The 12,500-nt window shown below is 47.1% G+C and overlaps 1 protein-coding gene across 1 annotated transcript in view; it reads left to right on the top strand.

The window, feature by feature from the left end:
* caska (calcium/calmodulin-dependent serine protein kinase a) overlaps positions 1-12,500 on the top strand; it is a 96,673-nt gene that overhangs the window by 29,151 nt on the left and 55,022 nt on the right. Inside the window, exon 2 of the mRNA XM_080536841.1 lies at positions 11,259-11,371. Within this exon, the coding sequence (XP_080392967.1) occupies positions 11,259-11,371 (113 nt within the window). The remainder of the gene's footprint in view (positions 1-11,258; positions 11,372-12,500) is intronic.

A 12,500-nucleotide genomic window follows, 5' to 3' on the forward strand; every position in this document is an offset into this window, starting at 1 on the left:
CATCACAGCCGAGGGTTCACCGTTATCCTCACCACCCAACTCGCTGATGGAACTGTGTTTTATGTGAAATGTATCATATTTGCCACTCTGAGTAAAAAAAAAAAAGGCGAGGGAGAAGAGTCGAAGTGATATAAAGCTCAGGAGATGACATAACTGTGCTGTGATTGGTGGAGGTGGTGATGACATCATTCTGCTGATTTATAGCCACTCATGAGAATGCTAATGTCCCAGCAGGCCGTGCAGCAGCGGCAGCAGCGGCCTAGTGAGCTCATGCTGAAGAAGAGGCTCTGCATTATAGAAGTGGCTGTAAAGCAAACATCTCGGATCAGCTTCAACAATTAGGTGGGCTGTAAAACCTGGCTTAAGTCAGTGTCTAGGGGCAGCTTCACCGTGGCCCTCTGCTCTAATGCTGCAGCCTTGGGCCACTTCCTTTACCAGGCCAAAGCAGAGCAGATGAGTGATTTTTGTCTCAGCAAACCTGGCGGTTTGTGTGTGTGTGTGTGTGTGTGTGTGTGTGTGTGTGTGTGTGTGTGTGTGAGCAAGCGAGCAAGAGAGAAAGCGCTGCAGGACAGCACACCCTGTGTTGGTTTCTTTTTAAACCCCAAGAGAGCGTAAGTAAGCCGCCCAGTGCTGCCGCCTTACATAATCATTGTCCCAGAGGGAGAGAGGGAGGGCTGGATGGAGGGATGCAGAGGGAGAGAGGGGGGGCTGGATGGAAGGATGGAGGGATACAGAGAGAGAGAGAGGGAGGGAGGGCTAGATGGAGGGATACGGAGGGAGAGAGAGGGAGGGAGGGCTGGATGGAGGGATACGGAGGGAGAGAGAGAGAGAGAGGGAAAGAGGGAGGGCTGGATGGAGGGAGGGAGGGATACAGAGGGAGAGAGAGAGGGAGGGAGGGAGGGTGGGATGGAGGGATACAGAGGGAGAGAGGGAGGGCTGGATGGATGGATGGAGGGATACAGAGGGAGATAGAGAGGGAGGGCTGGATGGAGGGATACAGAGGGAGAGAGAGGGAGGGAGGGCTGGATGGAGGGATAGAGAGGGAGGGAGGGCTGGATGGAGGGAGGGCTGGATGGAGGGATGGAGGGATACAGAGGGAGAGAGAGAGGGATGGAGGGAGGGAAGGCCATAGTTAATAGGGAGGAAAATAACAAACGTAGAGGAGAGATGAGAGGGAGGAATTTGGAGATCACTCTCCCCCCAGGCTATGAGTTTAAGAATAAGGTAAGACACGCTAAAACACACCAATTCACTGTTCATTCACACACACACACACACACACACACACACACACACACACACACACACACACACACACACACTCACTCACCTACCTTTGAACCCATGTGTATGTTTTCTCCCTTAGGAGATACTCTGGTTCTCTGGAAGCTCGCTCTACACTCCTGACTAGTACCATGTACTCTGCCTGCCCTGCTGTGGGGAGCTCTCTCTCTCTCTCTTTCTCTCTTTCTCTTTCTCTCTCTTTACTAGGTTATGTGCTCTTTTCCTAGTTTGGGGTTTTTCTGTCTCTCTCTCTCTCTCTCATGTCTCTGTGAAGCCTGTAGGCTGAAGCTGGGAAATGTCAGGCTTTTAATTGAATTTGTAGCACTGCTGGGTCCACTTAGAGTGATCAGCAGCAGCATACTGCTCCATGACACGCGCGCACACACCTGCACACACACCTGCACACACACACACACACACACACACACACACATCAGACAGTTCTGATGATGTCCTGGTACTGTCACACGCACATCCACGTGGCATGTATTAGTCAGGCATGAGGCATCTTAGAGCTGGTGTCTGTGTCTGTGTCTGTGTCTGTGTCTGTGTGTGTGTGTGTGTGTGTGTGTGTGTGTGTGTGTGTCTGCGGGCGGGAGGACGGGCGTAACGTGTTTGTCGTGACTTCATGAGGCTTCTCGCCTCACTCTGCTGCCGTTGCCTAGGAGGTGTGTCGGTGTGGGGACACAATGTGTTCAGGGTATCATGGCCCTCCATGCAGCCTCAGACTCTGTTGTTGCACTGTTGTTTACCACACACACACACACACACCCACACACACACATACTTTCTCAATAAGGTGGCCTCATATGGGAGGCTCTCTCCGCCCACCGGAACTCGATAAGCAGAACCTACACCACACCTAATGTTCAAAGAATTGCGCTCTCTCTCTCTCTCTCTCTCTCTCTCTCTCTCTCTCTCTCTCTCTCTCTCTCTCTCTCTCTCTCTCTCTCTCTCTCTCTCTTTCTTTCTCTCTCTCTTTTTCATTCACACATTATTCATTCCCCATTAGTCATGTAGGACCGGCCTCCAGTTTAATTCCCACTCACAGCAGGGAGAGAGCCGTGTCCTCATTGTGCTGAGTCAAGCAGCCAAGAGAGAGAGAGAGGGGGATGAGAGAGAGAGACAGAGAGAGAGAGAGAGGGGGATGGAGGTAAAGAGACAGACCTTTATACATTTACATTTTTTTGGCATTTAGCCGACGCCTTTATCCAAAGCGACTTACAACAAATACATTTGTCTAAGTAAGTGAATCGTCTATCCATCAGGCATAACAAGAAAAAGTAATCTACGCTTGGGCCAAGTGCCATTGGCAGTCATAACTAGGACGTTGGAAGAAGGACGATTCTTTTCTTTTTTTCTCTTTTCTTTTTTCTGTACAGTAGAGACACTGGAGAGGGGCTGAAGAGGTCTCACGAGGGACAGTTAAGGTGTAGCCTGAGGAGATAGGTCTTCAGTCGTCTGTGGTGGATGACAGGTAGTGACTGCAGTCCTGACAGAGATATACTGCCTGACCTTTAAAGAGAGGGGGGAGAGGGGAAGGTGACCCCCTTATAAAATCATGTATTTTTTTTTTATTTACCCTCTCAAGTCATTCTCTCCGTCACCCCTGATCTCCTCTAGTTAATGGAAAGGTTGTTACCAGGAACAGGGTCATGTGGTCGCGGCGGCGCTTAGAGAGCTTTAACTGGCTTAGAGCCTTAAAACACACACCTTTGTCTGCTGTGTACACCATTTGACACTCGTCCCTTATGTACTGACACACACACACACACACACACACTCACTCACTCCCTTACACACGTTTGTCAGGGTGGCCAGGTATGAGCAGTGGATGTGCTGTGAGGTGACACTTAAGGCCCTGCTCCGTTCTGTTTCTAGAGCTCAGGGCTCACAGCCTGTCGTATCTGTGTATTTCAGAGTTGAATGACTCAAATAATAAGACGGTTAAGAGAATATCCGCTAAGAAGTACAGAAGTATCCCCTGAGAATCCTCACTATAGGGCTAGCTCATATTACTCCACTCTATTGTTTATTGTCTCTTTTTCTTGTCTTATTGTGTTTTTTAAATTATTATAATAATATTTTTCAATATAACTATTGCCATTTTTCTCTTGTTGCTGCTATGTCGAGGACGAATTTGATTCTCTTATCCATGTGGGATGTAACAATAAACTTGATTCTGATAAAGGGCTTAAACCACAGGAAGACTCTTACAGTGAGATGTTTTTTTTTTACGTGTACAGTCTTTGAGGCTTAGCAGTGCTGGAGTTAGATACAGAAACTTCAACTCCATCATGTTCCTGCTGAGAGTGACATTAGAGATGTCACCTGACTGTCCTACTAGCCCACAACTCACAATGCTGTGGTCACGCTTGACACTGTATTTGACACACACACTCTCTCTTCTCTTTCTCTCTCTCTCTCTCTTTCTCTCTCTTTCTCTTCCTCTTTCTCTCTCTCTCTCTTTCTCTTTCTCTTTCTCTCTCTCTCTCTCTCTTTCTTTCTCTCTCTCTCTCTCTCTCTCTCTCTCTCTCTCTCTCTCTCTCTCTCTCTCTCTCTATCCATCCACTCTTTTTCTCCCTCTCCTAGCTGGCACAGGGGACTAAACCATACCCGCCTCGGCCTCCTTTGCCCTGAGGTTAAGGGGCATGACCAGGTCAAAGGGCAGGGAGGGGGCAGAGGGCACACACAACCAGGCCTTGTCTGAAGGCTCTAACTGCCATCTATTTAGTAGGCGTGTTCAGTATGGAGGATTAGAACGTCTTTGCAGTGTATGCAAAATGTTCCCTAATTGCCTAAGTATGTACTGTATAAAATGCCAGGATGTCATACTGCATTTTTTGCTTTTTTCATGTAGTATGAATCCACTGCACACTTTTCAGGATGTCCTTTTTCCGGTTTTAGGGAAGTAGGGAAACTTTTAGGGAAGTAGGGAAGCGGTGAGCAACATGGTTGAGACACAGAGGATGATTTCTCCTTATGAATGACGTGATGACCACATTCTCCTAGAGTACATGGGTACATACATAACACAGCTATTTACACACACAAAAAAAAAGGCTACACACACTTAGACACACACCGAGATCATGTGACGCTCATTGACGGGAGTTGGCACGTCGTGTCATTGACATTCTACAGTAGAGTAAAAGAGAGAGTTCGGAGAGTTCATGAAAATGAGATTACTCAGGACAGCCAGGGCCCTAATGCCAGGTTGTGAATCGATGTCTGTGTCCGTCCATCTGTTGCATAACCACGGATTCGGCCTCTCTTATTTTATTTTGTTCTCTTCTGTCCCCACTCCTCCCCTCCTCTCCCTTCGCTTCTTCCACCCTCTGTCTTTTATCTCTCTATAAAGAGGGAATGCTTGAGAGGGAATGATACAGGTTTGTGTTGTTGGTATGTTCACCGTAGCACCCTCTTTCCTCAGTTCATGGAATGCAGTGCTGCTTTCATCCGGCCGCTTTGCCTTTGTTGTTGTATTTTTCTGTCCTTCTGTCAATTAGATTTTCTTTCCCAACTGAACCTCCTGTTGAGAAACTCTATCGTTATTTTCTCTCTCTCTCCCTTTTCTGCTGTAACCCTCCGTCCGTCAGTCCATCTGTCTTTGTTTGTATGTCTCTGACCGTCTGTCTGTCTGTCTCTCTCTCTGTTTTGTCTGTCTGTCTCTGGGTCTTTACTGCCAACACTAGCAGACTTTGACTCTGTGCCTGATGTACACAGACGTGGAGACCCCAGGTGGCTGCTCAGTTCATCTGTTGTCCAGACCGAATGCACCAAATGCAAACAGCATCTCCTGCATATTGAATCAACACAACGGCCAGCTATTCTTGTTTGATAGCACTCTCCCCCTCCTCTCTCTCGCTCTCCTCTGTTCCCTGTTTCACTTGTTTGGCAGCTCTCTCCAGGATGAATGAGTTGGGGGGGGGGTCAGAGATGTGAGATGGAAGCTATTTCTCTGCTTCGCATGAGGTGAATACATGTTAATGAACCTAAATTAGGGATAATTGTCTGAATGTTCTTTCTGTGTTGTGGAGTCATTAATGATAGAACATTTCTGATACTGCTACAAGGCTGTAAAAGCGCTGTGTGTGTGTGTGTGTGTGTAGCCTCCCTACTGTTGCATGGCCCAGCTTAAGGCTACTCCCTCTATTGATCCCATAATAGTCTGTTTAATGGTTATGGTGTTGGGATTCTGTTGGGCCAGTTAACAACTGTGACAGAATTACAGCAGTATCATGGATCATAGTCCCACACACACACACACACACACACACACACACACACACACACACACACACACACACACAGATAGAGGGCCATCCTCTATCCCGGGGGGTTTGCCCATTATGTGGGGTAATGAGAATGTGTGAGTGATGTACGTTGTGCACGATTGTGAATGTCGTAAAACTGGTGACATTTACGGAATGAGACGCAGTGTGATGGATGCACTCTGTAGTTGATGTGAGGAGTACTGCAAATCACCTTTACACACACACACACACCACACATACTCAGAAGACATGTGTAATCACACACATACTGTACACACATCCACAGGGTGTCATCCCTTTTTTAATGTTACAATAAATCCCCATTGGTTACTATAAAGCTCTAACATGGAATGTGACCGACGCTCCCCTTCCCGGCCCTCTCAGGGTCAATGGTAATATCATCAGGTCGGAGGTTGAGGTCACTGCCCTGCCGTATGTCATTCTCTCTGTCACCATCGTCACGTCAGAGGTCAGGGGTCGTTGGGAGGTTATAATGGGTTTAGTTCCAGTAGATTCTTCCGCTCTACACCGTGAGAATCTCTCCTCCTCAACCTCCACATATGGTGTACACACACACACACACACACACACACACACACACTCTCTCACACACACACAGAGACACACTCACTCACACACACACACACACAAAGCATGTCCTTAGCCCTCAATTCACCGCCCTCTCTGCAGCTGCAGGTCACCGCTCTCTCTCCCCTCCTCTCTTCCTGCCATCCTTGAGAAGAGGAAATGGCATAATTCCCTCTGATAAGAGTTAGACAAGCTCAACTGAACTGAGTGGTGCAACTGAACCCCTTTCAGACCCCTAATGGCTGACTCCATGTGCAGCTGCGAGACCCATTCAGACACATAATGCCGGCTTCCATGTACAGTTCTATGTACAGGCACTGGGTTCCGCCTCTTGAGTTGTCGATAACTCAACTCTTTCCTCGTCCCCCTCTCCCTTTTTATTGTCCCAGCCCTTCCTCTCCACAGAGACATTTTCCTGAAGTTAATCTGCCCAGTTTATGGCAGATGCGGGCAGATGTGAGAGGGGAGGTTGTGCGTCCTCCTCATCTTTTTAGATTTACACTGGGGCTTCTGTGAACGAGCCCCTCATCTGTTCAACATTCAGCTCCTCACTTCACCCACACGGCGAGATACACTCAGCCCAGATGACTGCCGAGGCCTCTCTGCTTGAATTGATGGGCTACTCTCTCTGTCTGTTGTCTCTCTTTTTTATTATTATATTAGCCTGCTTGTTAGCCTGTGTGTCCTGCTGAAGAGACACAGCATTGTTGTTTGCGTTGAACAGAAGTCAGCCTGATTCCTATTGTAAATGCAGCTACTGTTAACTTAGCTTGAAGGGCGATACTCTTTCACTCTCACTCTCCCTTTCCCTTTCATTCTCTCCTCGCCTCGAAACACCTTGGGGGCTTGTTGTCTATTGTGTGCGAGTCCAGAAGAAAGCCCTGGCATTTACCGCTTTGATAATGTACTTCTACAGAGAGAGGGAGAGAGAGATTAAGAGAGAGAAAGAGATGGGAGAGACAGAGAGACAGACAAGGAGGTGGCGAGAGAGAGAGAGAGAGAGAGAGAGAGAGACAGACAGAGAGTAGAGTAGAGTGCCCAGAGAATCGTGCTGGATCAGATAATGGAGAGCAGCATGGGCCGCATTGAAATGAGAAGTGGTGATACCAGCTGATACCCGTGATTGAATAGGGAAGTTTCCAGAGGACATGAGTAAAAAGTCTGTTGTGGATCAGAGGAGGTAAGCTAGCACAGAGGAGAGAACCTGGCTGCACCTGTGTACCTGGTCTAGGGCTGCCACAAACGATTATTTTCATAGTCGACTAGTCACCGATTATTTTAACGATTAGTCGACTAATCGGATCATAAATTACAGCTTATCGCACAATTACTCAATCGCTCTTATTTAGGAGTATTATGTAAAGAGTAGTAGAGGGTGCAAACTGCTGAGTAAAATGAGGTAGGCTAGGCACTAGGCAACCAAAAGAATACAAAAACAAAAATAAATACTTGTACAGAGTACAAAAGTTTTGCTTTGCTTCACTCATCTCATAGTAGAACGCGCCTTCTTAGCACTGTAACGTTAAGACAACATTTTTTGCTATTTGATAAGTATCGCTTTGATGACAACGTAAAATAATGTAAGAAGGCTTTTAACGTAACGATATCGTTAGCCAATAACAAGCTAACTAGCTTACCGAGACGAGCCATCGTCTTCCTCGTCATCTGCCACAACGTGCTTCCCTTTTTAGATGCTCGCGCATCATAGACGTGCTGCCATGATAAGCGAGTTCAGCTTTGCAAATTTTACATTTTACATTCTTTTTTTCAACGTTGTGGTTGAAATGCTCCCACACTTTGGTACGAGGACAGGAAGACATTTCTCTGTTTGTTTTTCCGGGGAAGTCACGTGTGCCCCGGATGACCGACACTGCGCATGTACATCAAAGACACTGGGAGACGCTAGCCAGTGGCAGCTTCAGGGAAGAAAAACGAATGCTTATCGAATGAAATGAATGGTCTTTATTGTCATTGATATAGTACAGGTACCAAACAACGAAATTTGGGAGGGGGGGCTCCCCTGGTGCTAAAAAAAAAACAAAAAAACGCTTATTTCAGCTCCAAAAAACATGCGACGACGTCGATTACCAAATATGTCGGCGACGATTTTGGTAATCGACGTCGTCGCGACTAGTCGACTAATCGTGGCAGCCCTAACCTGGTCGTTAGACCCGAACGTCCAATGTCACTACTGTAGTTCTCAATCCCACTAACTAGTGGTGTTTATCAGCTGGGGGGGTGTGTGTGTGTGTGTGTGTGTGTGTGTGTGTGTGTGTGCGTGCGCTCTGTGAATATTTGATTCCTCCTCCTCACTGTACTCTGTGTAGGCCCTTTCCCTGTAGAAGATAGTGTTTCCCACAGGATAAAAAAAAAAACGGTGCTAAAAATACGTTATGAGACTATGGCGGGGACAAATGAGACTCCGGCGGCCCACCACAGTCTGGTCTCTATGTCTGGGAAACACTGGAAGACATGTCGATGGGAGCAGGTTGACTCTGGTGGCCAGGCTGATCATTTACTTGAAAAAAGACTTGTGTTCATAAGATACATACGTCTGGCCCATGATATCACTGCTTCCTCTGCCTAGAGTGGATGGATGAGATGGCCTGACCTGAGCTGGCATGGAATTTACAGTGTGTGTTCTCAGTTAGGCTAATTACTGCTCAAACAAGCCTTTAAACTAAATCTCTTTTCATGTGCTCGCAAACCGTGGAGACCGCAGAATGTGTCTGTTTGCTAAGCTGTCGACCCCGGAGCACTGTCAGTAGTTAAAAGTCAGTTTTGTGTGTGTCTGTGTGTGTGTGTGTCTGTGTGTGTGTGTCTGTGTGTGTGTGTGTCTGTGTGTGTGTCTGTGTGTGTGTGTGTCTGTGTTTATTGCATGATGGTCGTTCCTGTGATGTTCAGAGAGACTCCGACAATGCTCTCTTCTCCGTTTCCCTGTCTCCCTCCCACACACACACATGTGCACATACACACACACACACACACACACACACACACACACACACACACACACACACACACCCCTTCCCCCTTTCTGAGTTATTTCACCTTACAGGCTAGTCATAGTGATAATACCGTACTCAGCATTTTTGTGTGTGTGTGTGTGTCTCTGTGTGTGTGTGTGTGTGTGTCTCTGTGTGTGTGTGTGTGTGTGTGTGTGTGTGTGTGTGTGTGTGTGACTGTGTGTGTTCTGTATGTTGTGCATCTCTGGGCAGAGTGCCGCTCTTCCTCACCACTCTGACACTAAGCAGCTTTAGCCTGATCACCATCTGCTCAACCAGTCTGTGTTTGTGAACAGAGAACACCTCGCGCACACACGTGCACACACACTGTTTACTGTTTATCTCACTCACTCATTAGCTGTGTGAGTGGCTCTGTCTGGCACTTTCTGATGATGTAGGTAAGCTAAGCACTGGCGCCATGGTGTTCTGTTGAAGTGAACTCAGACAATCATCTTACTGGCGCTTTGTGATGATGCAAGAGGTTGATGGTGTATGGATCAGGGTTCCCGCGCTGGTCTTAAAAAGCCTTAAAAATCCAGCATTCCGATTTATAAGGCCTAAAAAGGCCCCACGTTTCAGTTATTAGGTCAAAGAAATGAGGCGCTAGGCCTAAAAAAAATTATTAGCTTGTCCTGCAAGGAAATCAGTCTGACCACATCTATTTATGTGGAAATGAATCAAGCTGGAAACAAAAAAATGCCAATTCGCTACGAGAGAGAGAGAGAGAGAGACTTAAAATGGTCCCACTTAATACACTTAAAATGGCAACATTATGTATTGGGGACCATTTTAAGTGTATTAAGTGGGACCATTTTAAATGTATTGCTCCCTCTTCCTACATCCCTCTGTATATCTCCCTCGCTCCCTTAGAGAGAGAGGTAGAGAGGGAGGAGAGTGTCCATGTCTCTCCTCCCTCTCTACCTCTCTCTCTCTAAGGATGTGCAGGTGTGAATTAGGTCATCTTTACTCAAACGTTGTGCACACACACCTGGGGGCTTGGGGCTGATGTAACGGTCTGCTTTCCAAGGAGAGAGGGGTCAAAGGCAGCTGTGTGTTCAGCCTTGGTTAATGTGTTCGCACCAACGATTCGACCTGCCGTACACACACCTGCACTATGATTAAATAGAAGTAGAAGGGTTATCCAAAGGTGTGTGTGTGGGCGGGCGCACGCACGGCTTAGAGTCCTCATGATCCAGCACTCCTTTTATATCTCTTGTGAACTTCCTCTTGGGTGTTCCCTATGACCTAGAGAGCATTATAAACAGTAGGCAGGCCTGTGTGTGTGTGTGTGTGTGTGTGTGTGTGTGTGTGTGTCAGTGTGTGTGTGTGTGTGTGTGTGTGCAGTACACTTCCTTACCTGTCTAGTACCTCTGTCTTATCCCTCCCCTCTGCCCACCGGCTGCCCTCTGGTCTCCTGCTCAGCCTCTAAGAGGAAGCTTTCTATTTACTAAACACCTCCCTGAGTTAGGGGGTCAGCTCCATTACGCTCCCTCCACAACTGTACGAGCGAGGGCTTTTATTCTCTTGTCTCTGTAGAGTGCCTTACCTATGCCCCGGGCTGCTGTGAAAGAGGCCACAGGGGGGGGGACGGACGGACCATGTTGTCTGTTTACTAAAACACTGTGTGAGTTCACAGCATTCGCGGGTCAGTTCCATCTCGGCTCCGGTCAGGTGCAAATGGGTAATGCATTTATCTCCATAGGCGGGTGATTCAATAAGCTGAGCTGACTGGAGGTTTTCATGGGACTGACCTCCCTCTGTGGCGGCTAGACTAGAGCGCTGAGGGTAGCGGTAGTGTTTTTTTAGAAGGCGACTGTTCACTTTCGTCGTTGGAGTAATCTCCTCCGCCTCAGGTTTCGTTGTTGTTGTTGTTGTTGTTGTCGTCGTCGTCGTCGTCGTTATTCCCTTTTGAAATTAAATGTATTCATTCTTCTGTAAACATGTGCTCCAGGCCTGTGACCCCTGTGCAATGCCCTTTAGATTTGGTCTTTTAAGGATGGATGACTAATGTGTGTGTGTGTGTGTGTGTGTGTGTGTGTGTGTGTGTGTGTGTGTGTGTGTGTGTGTGTGTGTGTGTGTGCTCCCTGTCCTCTCTCTCCTGCAGGGGTCCGTTCAGTGTGGTGAGGAGATGCATCAACAGAGAGACGGGACAGCAGTTTGCTGTGAAGATCGTAGATGTGGCCCAGTTTACATCCAGCCCTGGACTCAGCACAGAGGGTAAGAGAGAGGATACGCGCGTGCCTACACACACACACACACACACACACACACACACACACACACAGAGTGTGTGGGGTGATATGGAGGTGAGGTGTGTGTGTGTGTGTGTGTGTGTGGTGTGAGGTCATACAGTGGTACGTTGCATTGTCTCATTGATCTCTTGAGAGAGGTGTGCTGTGTACCATATGGCCAAACACGGCAGGGGTCTGACCAGACTCAGCGTGAGAGGGAGAGTATGAAGGAGGAGAACAAGGGCGGCTTCCTTCCACCAGTTACGTGTGACCTTTATTTGACCTTGTTTCTAAGTTTTGTTTCATTCAATGTTTTGTTTCATTTTAGGGAATAAAAGGTTCTCAAACCTTTACTTGACCTTTGTTGTTAGTTGTTGTTTTTTTATGCACAGGCAAAAGGGGGACATTCCAGATGGAGATGCATTCACTTAGTGTAGTTTTAATTTTGAATGTTGAGTGATGCTCTCTTCATAGATAAACACTAGGCTTTATTTAGTGATGTAAAATAGTGACAGTCTCGGTCAACAAAGACCCTAATCCGACACAAAGTTTCAGACAAGAATTCCTTGATGTCACTATCTTTAACAGTATAATAACTGTTAATAATAATAATAATAATAATAATAATAATAACAGTTATTGTTATTATTATTATCTGTGATCGAGGATGTTCTTTAGTATGTGCCCTCCAAATCTCCATCATGTACTAGAAATAACCTCTCTACCACTGTAGTTTGTTATTGTTGCTGAGTCGTGAAATGATCCTTGCTCAAAGCCGTGGCACAAAGGAGGAGAGGAAGGGAGAGAAATGAAAAATAAAAATATTGATGGCGAGATTGCAGGCTTCACCATGTGTCTGTTGTAGCCTGTGACTTCACCTGGGACCACGGTGCTACAAGGAGGAGGTCAGAGGACCATTCATGTCCACTAGCTTCCAGCGACAACCCTCAATCCTGATGTCACTTTGGCTCAGATATGCTGTAGTAAACCCATCCCACACACACAAGCACACTCTCTCTTTATCTCTCGCTCTCTTTCTCTCCCTCTCTCTCTCTCCTCTCTCTTCTCTCTCTGCGGGAGCAAATGCTGTTTCCATTGTTGACACACACACACAC

This window comes from Nansenia antarctica (assembly GCF_963989245.1).
Source record: "Nansenia antarctica genome assembly, chromosome: 7".
NCBI lineage: Eukaryota > Metazoa > Chordata > Actinopteri > Argentiniformes > Microstomatidae > Nansenia > Nansenia antarctica.